General features: G+C 39.8%; 1 protein-coding gene across 28 annotated transcripts in view; it reads right to left on the bottom strand.

Annotated features, from left to right (window-relative positions):
- Positions 1-9101: 9101 nt before the first annotated feature.
- The window catches only part of EPB41L3 (erythrocyte membrane protein band 4.1 like 3), a 241908-nt gene continuing 230793 nt past the window's right edge, over positions 9102-20216 (bottom strand). For 11 of the 28 annotated variants that reach the window (XM_073212845.1, XM_073212830.1, XM_073212832.1 and 8 more), the window contains 9 exons: positions 17069-17167; positions 15423-16085; positions 14813-14935; positions 13822-14205; positions 12914-13045; positions 12330-12428; positions 11803-11883; positions 11423-11539; positions 9102-10239 (listed from right to left, as the gene is read on the bottom strand). In XM_073212845.1, coding sequence (XP_073068946.1) covers positions 11429-11539; positions 11803-11883; positions 12330-12428; positions 12914-13045; positions 13822-14205; positions 14813-14935; positions 15423-16085; positions 17069-17167 — 1692 coding nt within the window. In that variant the 3' untranslated portion in view covers positions 9102-10239; positions 11423-11428. The remainder of the gene's footprint in view (positions 10240-11422; positions 11540-11802; positions 11884-12329; positions 12429-12913; positions 13046-13821; positions 14206-14812; positions 14936-15422; positions 16086-17068; positions 17168-20216) is intronic. The other 17 variants (XM_073212849.1, XM_073212852.1, XM_073212850.1 and 14 more) reach the window with 5 other exon arrangements.

Raw genomic sequence — 20216 nt, 5'->3', positions numbered from 1 at the left:
TAAGAATGACTTTTGAGAAATTTTGATGTTATTTAGAAGTGACCGCTTACAATGCAAACAGAGTTGGAATAACTGAGCTGCAAAGACAAAGCTACCATTAGATTGTGGACAGCTGGGGTGCAAACAGGCACAGATGTATGTTGTAATTTATTTGACGTATTCTTATCCATGGAAAATTACCTTCCTACATATCCATGGATAATTGAAGAGATGATTTAACCTTGCTTGGGACACAGCCAATCAGTTAGCTTACCACCTCCCCCCAAAAGCCCTACATGTTTATTTGTAAAGAGTTTGAAATCCAGAACATGTTTCAAAAAAAACCCCCAAATTCTACAAAGGGTTCTTGAGCCACTAGGCAAGCCCACAGAACCCCACTTAATCTACAAGGTAACTGCAGTGAAATCAAGTATTAACAGTGACACAGGATCTTAACATCATACAGAACAGCATTTCTATGAAAAATTCTATTGAGATACTGCCTGCAGCTATGAAGAGGAGAGCGAGCCCCTCGGGCTAGACCAGCTGGCTGTGCGAGTGGACATCCCCTGTGGGGCAAGACCAGAATATAAGGCCATGGGTTGGGAGGCAGGGCCCCTTATTTGAGTTTGCCTCTGGGCTCAGTGGGAGAGCCCTACAGTAAGGGAGCAGTGTCTTCCTGGGAAGCGGGGAGATGAGGGCAGCACAGATTTGCTGTCCTTCAGCAAAGATGTAATTTATAGAGTCTGAGCCTCAAAACTAGAAAGGAATGATTACATACAATGTATCAAGTACTGTGTGAATGGCTTTACATTTAACTAGCTCTCACAGCACATGGAACTGTAGGTCAGAGCTGGTCAAATACTGTCATTTTGACATGGTTCAAACTACCACTTTACAGCTTCTCCCACCTTACAGATTTGAAAGAAAGACGTTAAATAACTTGCTGGACATCACAGAGCTAATAAGTGGCTCTCCAGATCCAGTGTTCTTGCAGGAACAAATGGTACACTCAGAAGGGGAAGGCAGGACGTTTACCGAATGGCTGTTTACAAATGGCGTTAAGGGAAATCTACAAGGCTGGGGAAGCTCCTGAAAAGCCATGAGTACCAGATGAATGGTGGTGGTGAGAACCAGAAGCTGGAGCTGGAAGCAAAGGGGCAAGTTGAGGAGGACAACAAATATCAAAGGTACGTGTGTAGCCGGGAAAGCCCTAAGTCGCCACTGCTCATGCATGGCCTTATAAATGGTGTTAGCGTTTTTTCTTTCATCTTTAAAAGGGCTGAAGTGAGGTGTTTATTCTTTTTATCATATAGTGCCTGTCAAGAAATTCTGCAGGAGTCATTCTGGGCACAGCAGGGACACTTCAAGGACCACTGCAACAGAATGACAGCTAGATATTAGTCACGAGTTCTTAAATAGATCCACTTACTGTCAACCCTTAATTAATGGGTACCCACCTGACCGGCACACTCAGCTAGACTTCTGTCTCCCCTTCATCTCCTGCTCTCTGCCAGCTCACATTTAGGAGGCAGGGGGATGAAAAGCAAACACCCTAATATCAGAGTTTAAAAAGCCTTAATACCCAAAGCAGCAAGTCTTTGGTAAGTCCTGGACTCTGCCGGTCAAGCCTGACTTTTCTCTCACTCCTCCATCTTAATGCCTGTCTGTTGCCAACCTTTCCTGCTGTTCTAACCGGCAGTATTCACGTGATCCAACCTGGAGCCGTCCCCTGGACCTGGGCTCACTGCAGCCTCCATGATTCCTGCCAGGGAACTCCAGGTGCAGACCTGGCTGTGCCGGCTGGTCCTCCCTATTTCCAGGTGCCCTGAGAGCCCAATGAGCCATCTTCCTCCATCAAATCCCACCCCTGACACTGATGGGCAGAAAACTTCCTTTCCTAGAAATGACTGCAAGAAACCTGAGAAATGATTCCTGCAGAAGAAAGTTGGGCTGCCCCATCCTGAATATCTGAGGATATTCAGTCTTCGTGCCTAAGGACAAGTTTTACCAGTTTTAAAATCTAAGTGAGAATATCCCAGTCCATACCAACATTTGAAGCTGGCCAGCCTTCCTTACATGCTTCTGATAATCCAGTACCCCCAGACTTTAAATGTGAGAGGCAATGTCATGCTTCATGCTTCAAATGGATCATCCTTATTTCTTTTTGCAGGAAACTGCCCTTTATCTTACATCCAAGTTTTTACAAGTTCAAAGCACCTAATGTTTGCACATAAAGTGAATTTATATTACACTTTTATGAGGAAGTCACGTAACAGGCTGTTATGTGTTACATAGCACCTGGAATTTACAAGGCTGTTACCAGGAATTTATTCCAAAAAATGACTTGCAGACTATGTCCTGAGCTCAGTACACATTCATGTCCATTTCCTTTCCCTCTGTATCCACAACACAGATAGTGAGAAGTATTATATAAAGACTGATACATGGAAAAATCTTGAAAGGGTGTTCTGAATCATCAAAGAAACTACTCATACTATTATTAGCATTAAATCTGTTGTATGGTATTGTCAGTCTTTACACATTGTTAAGTCCTGTGTGAAATATATGGTATAAACTAATCAGACTACTCTGTCCCAGTTCTGGTAATTGAGAAGTTTTATTCAAAACAAAATTCCATTTAATCCCTAGTTGCATCTTTTCAAATAGTTGAGATTATTCTCCTCATAGAAACTACTCTTCTATTTTTAAACTTGCCTTACATGAAAAAATTGATACTTACATATATAAATCTAGAATCATAAAATGGAAAGAACTACTTGATAAGAAATCTAATCCATCTCCAAACTTCTTGCAGGCCATCTTAAGCCAGTCCCCAAAGCTGACATTTTTATGTGCTTCGCATTTCCTTTGCAATCTCCTAACAGATTCCCCCACTGCCTCCTCACCCGCTCCATGTCCAGTGATGGACATCCTTCCTCCACCTCACCCTTCTGCCCAGACCTGACTCTGGACCTTGTAGCAGAAGTTGCAATCAGAAGCCATAGGCCATGCCCTTTGCTGACCCTCTGGCACTCATTCACACATTCTTACTCTTGGAACATCTGCTTACATCCTGCTCGACTCCATTGTCATTTAGGCCAATGTCCCCACAGTTACCAGAGCAATGGACAGAACTGGCAATAGAAGGCTGTTTGGAATCATTAGATGCCGTACCCAGGAACCATTTTTGGGGGGAGAAGCTTCTATTTTTCAAGAGTCCTGCTCCTCAGCCCCACCACCTCCACCATCTGGTATCTGGTGAACACTCCATACCCATTATGGACTGACTGCAATGGGACTTCTTCTGTCCCCTCTAGAAGAGGCTCCTTCTCCTCTTGGCTCCTAATTTGTAGTCACCATTATTACATCTCCCATCACGTTCTGCTGTGTGGTTTTTTGTCTGCCTGTGTGCCTCTTTATGAATATCTCTGAGTGGCCACAATTGTGTCTCCAGTGTAGTTTATCTCGAGGCTTTTTGAAGAGCCTACATGTAAGGCCGGTCTTGGGTGATCACAACAAACAAATGTTGAAGCACTTTTTGGGGCATTGTTGCAATATTTTTTATTATTACTGGTGCCTCCTTGGAGATGGTCTATTTTCCATCACTCTGGTTATTCTTAGCAACGTTTACAAGGCAGTTCCTGCTGCCCCTTGAAGATAAAACTTTACTGGAGCCGTGTTCGCATCCTGATGACTGGTGGTTGGGCTTTCAATCTTATCAGCCTGTTCTCTGCATTCCTAGGACTCAGCCCACTTTATTTTACAACTCCCAATACGTGTGGAGGGAACAGTATTGCCTTGGGCTTGTTTAGCACGAGAACATTCCACACATGACTTTCAGAATACTGTCTTAATAAATCTCCACAATAATTGTGCGTAGATAAGTTAATTTCCTTTTAGAAAGGATGAATCACAGTAGGTCAAGAAACTTGCCACTCAGCTCTTCTCAGTCCTCACTCACTGCACTTTCCACTGGGCCAGCACTTCTCAAAGTGAGGTCTCTGGATTGGTGGTGTCAGCAATGCCTGGGAACTTGCTGGAAATGCTCATTCTTAGGCCTTCCCCCAGACCTACTGGGTCAGAACCACCACAGATGGGTCCCAGGGCTTCAACAAGTCTTCCATGTATTCTGAGGGGTGCTCAGTTTTGAGAGCCACTTCACCAGGGCAGTGATTCTCCGCACTGGCTCTACATTAGATTCTTTTGTGAAGCTTTTAAGAAATAGTAATGCCAGGGCCTACCTCCAGACCAAGTTGCTCAGAATGTCTGTAGGCTCTGACTTAAAAAAAAAAAGTCCCCAGTGATTCTAATGTGTAGCTGGGCTTAAGACCCACAGCTTTGGACCATGCAGAGCCTATGACACCTGGGAATACCTTCTGTCTTAGTGCTCAAGAAGCAGCCCCAGAAAAGGTACCAGACACGAACCTAGTCAAGCACACAGACATTCTATGCCATTTTGAAATTCTGTCACTTATCAACTCTATATTCATAGAAAAAATGTTCATGCCAATTAGCAACCCCACCCAAGAAAGTTAATCTAGCTAATGCACACATTTGTGCATGCCTCTGTAGGTGCACACACAGCCAACAGGCAATGCAATTGACACGGGTACTTGCCTATTTAGGGTCTGGAGTCAATGCACATTTACTGCATGCTTAATATTGCAAGGCATTTTGCTAGCTAAATTTCACTGGCAATATTAGCTAAATTCTCATCATAGAAAAGCATGAACCACCTCCATAAGGGTAATTATACATACATTCTTTTTGCCCCTTTGAACAAAGTGAAAATTGACCCTGGTACAAGGAAGGATCCTAGCTATGGTCACTCACTCACATTGTTTGAATCATAACATAACATGAAAGAGCTTCCAAACCCTTCCTGTAAGTCAAGGGATATTTCTTCTTAATGAAAGACAACTATTCCTGAGATAAACCAGTCTGAATTCTCATATAAGTCACAGGCTTAAACTGTCTAAGTCACTGGCTCAAAGTATCAAAACTAGTTAGCGGCAGAGTGCCGGATTGCTGAGTTCAGAGTTCACGGGTTTTGTTTTTGTTTTTGGTCTTGGGCCATGCTTGCTTAAAGAGAAAGAAGGCTAGTTGGTGACAGGCTGCTTTACACAGAGAGAAGTGAAAGTTAAGGAAACCCAGAGAAGCATTACTGTTCAATTATACTGTGGTAAACACTTAAAATGACTTTTACAGTTTACTAAATACTACCCTTAAAAAGCATGCACACTGCCTAACTGCTAATGTGCATCTGAGGCGAAGCTCATTCATTTGGAAAGATTTAGCATCAAGTGTTGCTATAAATAACTTCATTATCTGTAACAGAATTTCATTTATCACCATTCTAATTAGAATGTGACTAAAGAAGTCTGTATGCAACAAAGGCTTTTGTACATTTGATTGTAATAATGGCCTTGAAGTTACAGGAAAAGGTCAGTTTTCCAAAAATCTTCTCATTTACACATCTCTCTCCATTATTCTCTGTTCCTAAATAAAATTATTGGTGTTATTTCATAAACTGTTTTTAAAAATATACAATTAGGGTGACAGACAACTCAGAGACACTTTGGAAAAACAGAACAAAGAAGAAAAAATCATTACATGCTCTCCCCTCGGAAAGAGAAAATTGTTGCTATCATCTTGCTTTACATCTATTGATATGTAAATGACAAAGGCCAATAGGGATTCTGGGAAGAATTGCAATTTTACCCCACAATGGGTTAAAAAGTTTGTAAAAAATTTTAAGAATATATGTCTTTATCAATCTTACTTCATATTACCAACTTTCATTCCCACTTTTTTTTCTCCTTTCTTTATGGTTTTTGCTTAGAATTAAAATATTTTGGATGATTGTTGGAAAATAATACTGCATTAAAATGTGCATTTCTTTATCGTTTTTTGTCTTTAGGGATCACTTAGAATTCAGTATTGGTCAAGCAGGATGAGTTCAGCCAAAAATATTCTGGTTCTTCCTCATTGCATGGGGTGCTCTAAAAATCCACATATTATCTTGGCCAATAAACTCTCCCTTAGGCTTGTAATATAAGAACCTGGCCAATCTCTTAAGAGATTACATTTATCTCAAAGAAACATGAGAGGCTCTTGTGTGGGTGAGTGGGTATGCCTGCACATTAGTAACCACACTTGTTGGGGAGCATTAGTGCCTCTGTCACCCTTCCTCAGAGGCATCGGCTCTGATAAACTATTTGCCAAAATGAAGTGTCAGGTCTGAGAAGACGATTTTAAGTATAATGATGGCCTGCCACAAAGTGTATCTCTTAAAAATGGAATACTCCAATGTTACACCTAATAAATGTACATTTAAACACAAGGGCACCTCTTTGGCAATCCAAGGCATGCCCTTCTTACTCTGGTTAATTTACCACAGTAAGAAAAATAAAAATGCATTTAACAGAGGGTATGTATAATCCTCATTTTTAAGTTAGAAGCAATTTTGGATCCATGTTCTAGATTCCATGTTAATTTTTTAAGAACAGAGTTGATGTTGACTTAAGAAATAGCATAACAGATGTGCTAGAAAGAAGTTAGATATTAAGGAAATGGATTATAGTAATTGTTTAAAAAAAAAAGTGGGCTGAGCAATCCTGCAATGTGCATGATTTAACTCAAAGCTCCCAAGCGGAAGGGTTCTGTGAAATTTGGAAGGAATATAGAGTAGAAGGGGATGGAAAATTCTTCAGGGGGTGTGAAGGTGCTGAAATCCCACGTTAGTAGTGTTGACCTCCTTTCTCTCACTGGAGCAGGCAGTTCCACCCATTCACCCCAACACGGAGGAAGGAGCAGAATGTGTCCACACAATCCGAGGCCTCTCTACCAGGCTAGCTCCATTTGAGCTCCAATGGATGGAGAGCAGGGAGCATTTTACCCTAAGGCAGGCTAATAATGATCTCGACTTAGCAACTGACCAACTCCAGAGAAAGTACCTTGCAGCTTTTTTAGGTTTGGTGACTCCATAACTAATGTTTCTGCAGATCCCCGTGTGGTTAGCATGGAGCTGTGGGTCACCATTTGGCTGGACCATAGAATCTTTAGGCTTGTAATTTTTTTCTGCTTATCAACACTAGGTTTATAGCAGAACCATCAATACCTGTTTTCTAACAGCCTGAATCTTAGAGAGCACTGAGAAATGTTTCTTTTCTGTGAGGCAAATAGCTAACTGAAGTGGAATTCTTCAGGTCCTGAAAGTGTAATATCTAAGGGTTTTCTTCACACTTAATGCAATGCTACAGTTTTCTGTATTAGTAGTATTAGCTAAAAGAAATGTTCTGACATGACCTAAGAGTTTAGCAGCAAGCTAAGCCTGTTTATACATTAGTAGGATCCAGCTTTAAAACTGTTGGATTTGGGAGTGATAGGGATTGATTGATCTCCTAATCTAAATTTAAAAATTTTTTGATGCTGTGAACACAACCTGTGACTTGCTTCCAACCAACAGAATATAGCAAAAAAAAAGGATGGGAAGTCACTCCCTTGATTATGCTGTATTATATAAAAGTGTGTTGCAAGCAGAGTCTCCTTCTCTACTGCTGGCTTTAAAGAAGCTGCCAAGGTCCTACAACCACACAAAAATGAATTCTTCCAACAGCCAGAACAGCTTGGGAGTGGATCCTTCCCCAGGTGGGTCTCCACAGGTGAGATCCCAGCCCTGGCCAGTGCCTGGATTGCAGCCTAACAGAGGGACGCAGTACAACCATGCCCAGACCCCTCACCCACAGAAATGTCAAGATAACAAATGTTCATTGTTTTAAGTTGCTACCCTTTTGGTAATTTATTATGCAGCAATAAATGGTAGATACAAACTTTGGTACTAGAAATGAGCCACTGCTGTCAGAAATACCCAAATATGTGGGAGTGGGTTTCTAATTCCTACATAGCAGTGGGTAGAGGCCAAAAACATTCTGAACAACACAACAGAAGGAAAAGAAAGCTGAAAATGTCTAACTTCCTTGATAATGTATAATTTTTTAAAAATGAACAAGCATTTTTTTTTTCTGAGGATAGAGAAACACAAAAACATTAGGTTTGGTTTAATACAGCAAACATGGACAGCATGGTGACTATAATTAATAATACTGTGCTGCATATTTGAAAATTGCTAAGAGTAGTTCTTAAGAGTTCCCATCACAAGAAAAAACATTTTCCTAACTATGTGTGGTGATGGATAGTAACTAAATTATTATGGTGATCATTTCACAGTGTATGGACTCATTATGTTGTACACCTGAACCTAATTTAATGTTACATGTCAATTATATCACAATAAAAAATTTAAATAAAAAAACAGAAAACACAGATACAACTTGATATCTGTGCAGATTGGGGACAGACATCCTTAGGAGGCCACTTACAGTTACGTACCAATAAAATGTTAATTTCTCTCAATACATTTTTCAATTGGCTTTAAACACAATTAAAATGATGCTTCAGTTCCTAAAATGAATACTTAGTATTGACGTTAAGGACAAACTGATAGGTAACTCCTCCACAGATAAATGATAAGAATTTGACTTCCTCAATAAGACCAATATATGTGGTCAAACTAACAATTTTCTGAAAAAAAAATTTTTTAAATTAGAGTTTAAAATAAATCAGAAAGTTAGATAAAGCATTACATGGTAGGAAATGCCAGATTTACTCTTAGTCCCTGGCATGCAAGGAGGCTGATGTAGATGAGCTGAGGGAACACACTGCCTGGGCCTTTGTGGACTGTACAGGGTAATCTGTTTATGGAACTGATGTGTGAGATATGAGTATCTCTCTGGTAGATTAAAAGCACCCAGAAACACTGGGTTTACATCAGAGACTCCTTACTAAAAAAAAAAAAACATAAAACAAACACTTTGAAAATGAGATTCTGTGATAATCAGTGGTACTTTTTAAGGCCTTCATAGGGAAGCATTTATATGTATGTATTTTGTTCCCCTTCTCCAATAACTCAAAAAATCTGTACACTGTATAACTGTATATACTTTTTATCCTGTAAAAAAGACAGGCTTTTTAAATGCAGATGAATAAGTCCTTTGATGCCATGCAAATGCTATCTCTGGGCTAAACACATACAATACTAAAATTATTACACAGAGAGGTTTGGAGTTTTAAATGCATTTACCATTTTTATTTCTCTATGCAGAAACATACATTTACCATGGGCTGTGTGATGCAGTTGACAGTGTAATGGAGAATATATCTTTTTGAAGGCTATTTATAACTAAACACTTAATAGTTTAATTACAATGGAAATTCTGTACAATTTAAGGCTTGGCTCTGAACTAAATTGTAAATATGGACCAGATTTGGAAACCAAACACGTTTTTCAAGTAAAAGAAGAATAATCAATTACAAAATACAAGGAGGAAGAAAAAACAAAACAAAACAAAAAAGAAAACAACAAAAGCCCAGCAGGTTTTTCTGGAGTGAAATTTCTTAATTTTGTAAACTAACAAAAATACAGGTTTTCTTCCCAAAATAATGACAATTTACATATTTAGGACTTGTTATGGGACCCTGGGAAGCTTTCCAGATTGAATATAGACCAAAGCTGACCACAAGGAAGAAATCACATTAATATGCTAAACTCAGTACTACCTTATAATGAATTAAATTAGATACACAAAGCAGGATTGTAAGCATTAAATATTTCCAGAGGATCAGAGAGTCATTATTGTTTATGGGTGAGAGTAATAAAATCAGATGAAACAAGTACAAGATTCAAATCGTTTACTGAATAAACTCGGTTATTGGCACAGCTAATCTGGGATGACCCAACACACCGGACCTAGACAGCTTCTAGCATTTTAGGGGAGTGGTCATTTATTTGTAAACAAAAGATCTGTCACCTAAGAAATTGCAATTTTGTTTCAGCTTCAATAATAATAAACTATGAAAGGCATGAATTGTTTATGTGTTACATGAGATCACTGTTTATATTGTTGGTTATGAACGTGCAGGTAATAGCTGAAAACTTAGACATTTTGTGAAAATTAAAAATGCTGCTTTTTTGTAATTGATTGTTGCTTCATGCAGTATCAGTTTAGTGATGCTGATTCAGATTGCTTTATTACGGGACAATCTCTCTGCCAATGTCTTTATTAATGGTCAAGGTTGGTTCTGGGTTGAAATTGTCCATGGCAGATGTAAGTCAGTTGGGTTAGAAGAGGGAAATCCATATAGGCTCTGGTTTTCCTAATGGTTCTCATGACTGGACTCATGTGCAGGCTGTTATTCCTGTAGAAAAGAGAGCTGCATTAGTTTTTTGTTTCAAAACATCTGAGAGTTTTCCTAAGTCAGGGTCACAAAAAGAGTATTGTGCAGGGCATTAAATACTCTTTTTGACAGGATATCATAAAATACCAGTGTAAGTCCCTGATTTGCTTTCTCATAAACAAGGACCACATCACCCAAGTGGCTAAAGCTCACTGAAGAAGACCTCTTTTTGCTTTCTATCTAATTACATTACTCACTGGAACATAATGGGTGATTTTTATGTTCCTTTTTTTCTTTAAGAGAAGCCACGCATTGATCCATAGTCCTTCAACCAACATTAGGGATCTTATTTCATTTATACATGCAAATCATTTAAAACACTTTTATCACATAACCAAGTGTGCAAGTAGCTCAAGGGTTGCTTTCAGCATTCAAAGCCCTCTAGGGATGCTCAGGGTCCCGTGAGTTCTTGCAGGGCAGGTGAGTATGCATAGCAAGCTGTGCACACACAGAAGAGGCTGTCTGCTCTTTATGCTGGCCAACAGCAGCTGGAAAGTCATGAATTTTCTGGAGTAGAGCAGGACCATAAGTCTGCATTTTTGCCTCTTCCTGAGACACAATGCTGTATTAAAGGCGAAAAATTGTCCCAAAGACTATGGAAAACATAAGACATCCAAAATGGAAAGTGGATGTTCAGGTTTCAAAGTAAAAAACAAAGTGAAAATAAACACGCTATAACCAAACACAGTTGGAGAGAAAGTTTACAATGTGATAATGTTGCCATGAAAAGGAGAAAGGGGTATATTTTATTTCCCTAGTATTTGGAACATATACAGTGTACTTTTCAGAACAAAACTGCCTTAGTTCTGATTAGGCCACATAGCAAGTGAAATCAAATATGACCCTTCAAATTTGGATAATGCAAAGAGAACAGGGCATGGATTAAAAGGGAATACCAGTGGGACCAAGCGAGCAAAGACCCTGCCTCTTCTTTATGCTCTAACTGGCAATGCACATAAAAAGTCCACAGGATGGAACCTCCAAATCTGAAATGAATCAGCATCCACAAGCCAATTCTCCATCCTCTTGGCAACCAGCTCAACAAATGCCAGTGAGAGAAAAAAGGAAAGGCAGGATGAGTGGGAAGTGTACCATGCCACATGCCAGCCGAGGCTGAGCCTCAAGAATCAGCCTCATCTCTTACCTGGGGTCAATCCTCTCCGTCTTCCGGTGTGATTTCTGTCTCTTTATGGACCACTACTTTGGTCACTGACATGTCTGGGTGCTGCTCTTTGGCCTCTTTAATTGCCTGAGCCAGCGCCTATCCCCAGGAAATCACAGAAGGGCAAAGACAAAAAGGAGGTGGAACATGCAAGATCAGTAGCAAGCTGGAGACTTATGAGCTAGATCTACATATGCAATTTACACACGAGGTACCATGATTGCAAAAGGAATCATACATTATCTATCGGAAAGTTAATTCAGAAAATTTTTTTGACTACATGCTGGCCTGGAAGAATAGCATTGGGAGTAACAAGGCCAACTAGTCTTTCTCTGTTCTCTCTGCCATCACATGTGCATTACCTGGTCATGGTCAATGTCCGCATCTCCCGTGATGACAATTCGCTTTTCAATTCTTGTCTCTGAAATGCCTCCTTTCACAGTCTGAAAGCAAGACAGGAGTGCTATAAATTTACCCACTTGGAGGAACAATCTTTGTTCAATGGGGGAAGTGGCAGAAAATGCTAACAAAGTTTTAAGGAATATCATTCATTGTTTAAGAATTGAAACAGAATTCTATGGCAGTTATTTAAAATTGTTAACTTCAGTAGCAAGGACAGAATGGATTCCTTTGGGTTTGGCTGACCAGTGTTTCTGAAACACCTACCATACGCTAAGCTCTGGCGTTAAGTGTTAAGCAGAGGGTATCAGAATGCACATTCCTCAACAGAAACTGGCAGAGGACACATGCACCATAAATCCAGAGGTTATGAAAGCTCCTAGTGGCTGTCCTGGCATCCTGATAGCCATGTAACTATTTTCTCATGCAGCCCAACCTGGGAGAAGTTCTAAGCAAACGCCTTGCTTTTATCAGTTCCCACTCCACTCACCTTGGTGATGTGGGTGGTGGTCGTGGTACTGGTGGTTTCAGATGTGATTGTTTGTGCGCTCATCAGCACGCCTGGCTCCAGATCAGCACCAGGATCAACCTAAGCAAGCAAAGGAACAGACACCACACTAGATTACTTACATTACTCCTTCAGATGTTTGCTCTGTAAGCCTGAGCATTACATTCATCTCATTCTCTCTCCCAATTCCTGTGCTGTTCAGTCAGCACCTGGGAGCCGCCACTATGAGCAAAAATACTGAACAAAACACAGCCAGAGTTAACTGTCCTTAAAAAACTTGGACTTTAGAACTTAATGTGAGCAGTGATTGGTTGAACTAATAGTCTTTCTTATCTATGGCTAGGGAAATAGGTTTCTGAGCCTTTCTCTACATGTTGAGATATATGAAGACCTGCTTAAGTCACCTACTATTCCTTGATAGGTAATAAAATTACAATTATTATATCAGTCTTAGGAGAGACAGTCTGGTTGCTGAATTAAATATCATGTATCTATAATTAAATGCACAAAGCCATCAAAGGGGTAAAACGAAATGCCAGGGCCCTGGTCTTCATAGCCTGTCTTACCTGGGATGATTCGTATGTTATGGTTTTTGTTTCTGTGTGAACTACTGGCACTTCCTTAGTACAGATTTCTAGCTTTACTCCTCCTGGTGAAACACTGCCAAAGCTGATGGTTTCTGTCTTCACAGTTGATGACTGTACCAATAGGAAGTAGATACAGTGGCTATTACAGTTTGCACAAACACACAATTTTGGGTTTTTTTTTTCCCTCTTCCACTCTTGATGGATATACATAAGCACAGGTTAGTAGGAAATAAATGTTTACATATTAATGGGGTTAAGTTGGGGAATAAGACACACAACAGATAAATGTCAAACAGTCTCCCAGAATTCTATAGCACTTTTTATATAGAATGTTCCAGGTAAAGGAAAACATTTTGAAGGAAATTTAAAAGAACAATTTTTACATCTCCCCTCCTTTATCTCATAAACAAATCTTAGTAGATGAAAAATCATAAATTGGCTTTATATTTTATAACTTCTTTGAAAGAAGGAGTAAGTAATAAGACATAAACCCCTACACATACTGCAGGAATCTCAATACAAGAGGATAGAGAATAAAGTTCTAGCATTTGGTACCTGGGAAAGTATTGTTTTGGGTCCTTCTGTATAAATATATTGACCAGAAATAAATTTATCAACTTTTCTACTCTCTTGGCTGGTCATGCCTTCCTTAGGTTTGTTGACAATTACAATAATTACAATGAGAAGAGAAAACATTTCCTGGAACTAAAGATTGCCAATAATCACTACGTATGTTTGCATGTAACCCCAAAGACGGACACTGCATGGAGGCCCATAATCACTATGCAAGTAGGAAAAAAGGAGAAATCAACTGCACTTGGAAAGGGCAGAAAAATAAACTCAGAAAAGTAAATTTTAGTGCTAAAGTAACATGAATAACCAGTTACCTCAAAATGAGGTTTTTGTTCCAAAGTTTCAGAAACGTGGAGTGTTGTACTCTGCTCTTCCTCTGGCTCATGGGAAACAACAGCCATTTCTTCCTGTTCGAGTACAGCTTTATGGGTCACCTCCCCCTTTTCCTCTTTAGCCCACTGGGTTAGAGCAGAGCCCTCCTTCCCTTTGAAGCTGGAGGTGTCAGCAGACACTGCCTGTGCTGTGGCACCCGTGTCATCTCCAGCCGCGTAAGCAGCATCCCCACATGCGTGCACATTCATCACATGTCTCTCCTCCACCAACACAGTTTCCTGCACAACCTTCTCAGTGCTGAGTAGCTGGGGGTGCTGGGTTGTTTCAGTCTCTGTTTTGCTGGACTCTGTCTTGGTTTCCATTTTCTGCATGGAAAAAGATTGTGGTGTCAGTCTGTCTTTCCATAAACCAAGGTCAAAAACAAACAGAAAAGCAGCCACTCACCAGGATGCTTAAAGCCAGTCTCAAGTGCTTAGAACCAGAAACATTTATATAAAAAAATATAAATTGGTTCTCATTCCACCCACCAGAATCTCTGTTGCCTACCCCTGCCCTGACACACATACACACTCAAACCTGCACTGCCAGCTTTGGGATATCTGCAAAAGAAGCGAAATGCTGTAGAAACACAATATTAAAAAGCAAAAACAAAATCAAAGCACATTCACATTTGTTTTGGCTGCTTTCTTAGATATAGCCAGCAACATAAAATGCTTAAAAAAACTAAATGCTATTGAAATTCCTCAACACGATTGCCTTTTGAGTATTGTATGTTCTTGTCATGGAACTAAAGGCATAGGACAGATAATGGGACACAGGTACAAAGGAAAATAACTGAAGACACCTTGGAGGTGTTTAAGGCAAAGCCAATTGGCTGCAAAACACACACACACAGCCCCAGGCTCCCAAAAAAGATATAAAGAAAGGCAAACGGCAGAGTCAGGACCACCAAGCATGGAAGCAAATGGCCACCTGAACCCAGCTTTGAGAAGTGGAAGCAACCCCGCCTATGAATTCTGTTGGTTTTCTTGCAGACTCTAATAAACTGAAGATGTCGGAGCCGTCCATGAGCTTTTCCCCAGAAGACTGTTTACTCTGAGTGAACAAAGAAACGGAGAGTCAAGCACAGAGACAGGCAGGTGGGGAGGCGCGTACACACTCGCAGCTGTTTAGACTAAGTTGGAGGCGGAAAAGAGGGTGGCAGGTTGAAGGCATCTACCGTACAGACTTTGGAAACAGAAAAGAATGGGAAATAAAAGAGCAAATGGCGGTGACCCTGAGCTCTCGTTTGGAAAAACAGGGAGTGATTAGGTCCAGGGCAGCGCCGGTTTAAGCGGGTCACTTTCCCCTTCGCTGCATGTACCTCGGCCCCTCCGGCTGGCGCGGGGAATCAAATGGCAAACGTTTCAGTGCTCACATTGGGCTGCGGGGCTGATTTAAATCACAAAAAAAAAAGAAAAAGAAAAAGAAAAAGCTTGGGTTGGCTGCTCTCAACATAAAGCCAAATAGCAAGAGAAACGGAAAGGTTCAGGGTGGAAGGGCGCTGCTTCAAAAATAGGTCATGCTGGCATCTGCAGGTTACCACAACTCGGGCTGCGGCCGACTCGGTAACGGAATGGGCGGCGGCGGCGACCGGCTCCGGGGAGTATCTCCACTCCGACAGGCTCTTCCTCCGGGGCCCGAAGGGGCCCACTTGCAAGGCCTCGGCCCCGGCGCCTGGGGCTCTCCGGAGGTCCTCGTCCTCAGGACTCTGCCGCCGGGACTCGGCTTCCTTGATGGGTGCCAGGGACTCGGACAATCTCCGCTTAGGGGTGTGGGCCTCGGGTCCCCTTTTAGGTTTTTCGTGGGCCGTGGCGGCCAGGACCTCGGACTCCGCCGGGACAGCAGTGATCTGCACTGGCTCCCACGGTCCTCCCTCCGTTTTCTGAAAAGCTTCCGGCACCGAGGGTGGCCCTACCTTCTCCCCCTCTTTAGTTTTTCCAGTCATGGTAACAATTCTTCCTGAAACGGTGTCGTACGATTTTCCTAGAGTGTATATTTTCTGTTTGCTTTCTTCTTTTAATTGCATTTCTCGGGCCAAGTCTTCGAAGCTCTGCATTTCCAGGACACTAGATCTTAACAGCTCGGAGGGAATGTCACCAGTTCTACTGCTCACGGTCACCACCTTGTAAGTCACAATCTTTTTCGAATCACCGTCAACTACCTCTGTGGGTATTTTGTCTACAATAACCCAATCCTCTGTGCCCTATATTTGAAATATAAAAGCTAAGTTAGAAGATCTGATGCTACTTCATTTAAAAAATAAGAATTCTTTAAGAAAATCAGGGGGAGAGCTACACTCAGGTATGTGATGTGATTGCGCTGGGCTGCTGGTGTCACTATGGCTGCAGTCTCTTCTCAGCTGAAATTTATAAACTCTAACCTTCAACTTGGAATACAGTCTGCATGTAGAGATGTAATTTCAGATTTCTTTATACAGGAACCCACTTTTGTGGTAAACTTTGCAAGAAATATATTTCATCTTATGCTAAAGTTCTGATCATTTTATATTTCAAGATCAAGTAACATTATTGAAGTTGTTGTACAAGTTATTTAGCTTTGTGTGGACACCAAAAGACTGTTTTCCATATTAAATATAAAATTGTATTTCCTGTCTGTTCTCATAAAGAACTTGTCAGAATTCCACAAATTTATCTGAATATCATTTTCCATGTTTGTAAATTATACTTCCATATGCAAGAGGCTGAATCCACTATAATGCTTATTATCCAGTAAATATCAAGTATGCCTGTGTTCAAGGCATTGTAATAAAATATTTCAAACTGTTGGTACATTGGTGGAGCCGCATATAAATAGGCCATAGTAGTCTGCACAGTGTTCCAATCTTATTTACAACTGAAGTTCATTGTCTGAGTAGTTTCCTTGCCATTTTCCTTAGTGTTAGTTCCAATAAGGGAAAAGAAATGAAAGTTAAGAGACTTCTATATTTGGGAAGGGTAACAGCATATGAGCAGGCAGCTAATTAATCAAGGAGGTTACAAAGGGAAGAGAAATCAAATCAGAAGCATATGAGCCCCTTGGTTTATACTTTAAACTAGAATGTTTTCTACCTGCATATTTATAATAGCCTGAACACATTCTTCAATCTAGAAATCTGCATGCCTTAAAAGGATTACAGGTTAATCTACATGCTGGTGCTGGATTAAGTGAAATGAATTGAAAAATAACCTCTACGGTTGATGGGACAGTTTTCTGGAAAATTATTTGATGAGAGGTAACCACAGAGCCCGCAGAGTCTCCGTCCTGCATTTTCTGTATCACACTCGGCTAGTGGGAAAACCAATAAAAGTTCAGCATTTTCAAAATCAATCAAGGTCATCTAAATTAGTATCACCCTATGGGTAAAAGCACAGAGTACAAAGTCCTAATAATATTATTAGAAAGTATAATCATAAGGCTTCAATGACCACACACAGATAAAATCACGAAGGAGCAAGGCCAGAAAGGAATGATGGATAACTAATGACCAAAAGGAATGATGGATAACTAATGACCAAGATAGTGAGAAAATTCTTTTTTCCCCTCCCCAGAAGCAAAAATGATACACCTACCTTAGTTTTTAAAACAAGATAAATTTTAAAAAGAAAATAAAAACTGAAGACATTTTAATGACACTGACATCTGAAGAGCAGTTCCCTTTGGAAAAATTCCTGTATGTTTGTTTTTTACCTGAGACTCAAGGAATGGAGAGCTTCCTTGCTGCAAAAATATAACTTTGTCAGAAATTTCTCTTTCTTCTTTGGTCTGTTTGAATAAAGGGGGTTGGGTTGGAGAAGAGGAAGTAGACAGTGTCCAAAAAGGCAAGTTAGGAAGAGAGTTCTCTTACTGTGCTATACACATTAGAGTCATTCACTTTATTTGTCTGAAGAAGCCAAATACTGTTTGCTAACTTGAAAAAAGGTGTGAAACCATCTCAAAGTTTCATAATTATTTCCAAAAAGTTAACATGTTACTTTCTAAAATTCTTGTGTTTGTACAATGCATTTTCCATTTCTATGAGCACACAACATGCACGAGCAATATAGAGAGTTCCTTGGCATTTGAACAGTGTCTACATGTCAAGTCAGCTGCAACACCATAAAAATGAATATTAAAAGAAAATGTAAAGATTAAAAAAATTAAGCTAGGAAAAAATCCTCACTTCTATTTCTGACAAATACTTGCTTATAGTCCCCATCTAAGTGCTGCTTGATAAAGAGTAAGAAAATACACAGGGAGGTGCTTTAACTACTAATGTGAATAAACCAGGTGATACCTAGATTGACTTCTTTCTTATTTCACAAATAAACATAAAATATACTCAAGGTTATAGCTGTTTTTGAACTTTTATAACATGGTAAATAATTTTTAAAAGTTAATTTCAAAACATCTTAGTGGAAAATTATTTCAAACTATGCTTTTCTTTATCATATAAAATTAAGAAAAACTAAAGTAAATATGTCATGTTAGGAACTAGTTTTTTCTTTCCTTTTATCTACTCCTTTAGTATTGAAAAAGGCATAAATCAATCTGTGCACAGTGGACAACTCCATGAAGTATGACAGAAAGGATATTTTGGAAGAGTAATCTAAAAAATAACAAAGTTCAGTTTATGAAAATGGAGCTTTTAAAATAGATCCCATTATTGTAAACAACATAATTTAATGAGAGGTATTTAAAATTCCTACGTGTCTACAAATCTACCAGTACTACATTTAATTTTTGCCTGCCCAAGGGTATAGGGAAGCATCTGGAATATTCTCTTGAAGGACCTACTGACAGATTTTGATAGCATTATTCTCATAGGCTCCTTTTAAATGAGGAACTAATGAGACATTTTTGAAGGAAAGGAAAACCCCCATCCTGTCCCATTTTGGAAAAGCCAAAATGTACCATGTGGAATGATTACATGTATACTTTTTTTCTTTTTCTTTTCAATTGTGGCCTCTTTTTCAAATAGAAATAAGAAACAGGAAGGTAAGGTAAAAATTATGGGTACTTTTCAGAATATCACTGCTAGGCTGCTAATTATAATCACTGAGCTAAATATTATTCCTAAGATGAAAGCTTAAAAAAACAGTAACAGTAGGAAAACAGTGGTTTTCAGCATATCCTGTTATCTGACATCAACTAATTTTAAAAATGTCTGTGTCTGTAATTGAAAATGTCAACACCATCTGTCTTCATTGAGACCTGTGTATGTCCAATAACAGAAAAGGGTAATATAAGGGGAGAGATTTTAAAATTAAATCCTATATATGGTCAACTCCAATCCAGTTAGTTCACCTAAAGAGAAGTGAAGAGGTACTGATAAAGAAAAGCTGATAATTGAAAAGTTTACTTTTATTACAGGTTAGAATAGAGTCAGATGTATACTCTAACCATTTTGCTTAGTTATTTAAACATTCATCTTTACATCATAATTGGGAAACAAAGCCTTACTCTGGCATGCAAAATTCAGAGATGTTACTCACTCTTGGGTGATTAAGTGTTTCCACAGAGCTGTGATTCTCATTTCTGTCTGGGCTGGAGGTTCTCAAAATAGGCTACGCATTAGAATTATATGGAGAGCTTTAAATAATAGTAATGTGTGGGGTACACCCCAGACTAATTAACTCAGACTCAGATGTAGAACCCAGGTGTTAGTATTTAGAAATCTCTCATAGGTGATTTCAATAAGTACCAAGAGGTGCATCCAAAGGCCCGGATGGAAAGTCACAGAAGGCAGATTAAGGGAATAGAGATAATCCTTCCTATCCAAAATAGATGATCTATGATGAGTGGGTTTTTTGCCCAATTGGAGGCCAATGCAAGACTCGAGTGGCAAAAACAGAGCTGGACCAGAGAGCAGATCAGTGCACAAACAGTCAATCCCAGTTATTCATAATTATGCTCTATAAAATTGCCATGAGTGATGAGTTAGTGAATACTGACCCACGGCTCCTGGGGAAATAGAGGGTTAAAGTTCCTGTGAACCTCCAGTTATGACACTGTCAGCAGCTGATCAATACATAACCTTGTTTTATATGTGTTTCTTTTCAAAGACCCCTTAATATACATCATTGATCATTAATATCAAATGCACAGCAACAGCACTGTGACTTCTTCCTGATAAATACTTATCTAACCTATGTGTTTTCCCGTAAGGCACACCACAGCCCTCTTGCACGTAGGGACCCTGAATAGCACGTTGATACTCTGCTCGGGGGTTATTTTAAACAGCAGCGTCATCAACAACAAAAACACAAAAAGCAAAAATGTGGCACTAAACAGGCTGTAAAAAGGACACCTCCTTACAATATGGGAGCTGAAACAGGAAGGCAGAACACTACCTGGC

The sequence above is a fragment of the Manis javanica genome, chromosome 9 (genome assembly GCF_040802235.1).
Source record: "Manis javanica isolate MJ-LG chromosome 9, MJ_LKY, whole genome shotgun sequence".
Lineage (NCBI taxonomy): Eukaryota > Metazoa > Chordata > Mammalia > Pholidota > Manidae > Manis > Manis javanica.
The sequence above is the reverse complement of the archived record's forward strand: the minus strand, read 5'-3'. Positions and strand labels throughout refer to the sequence as shown.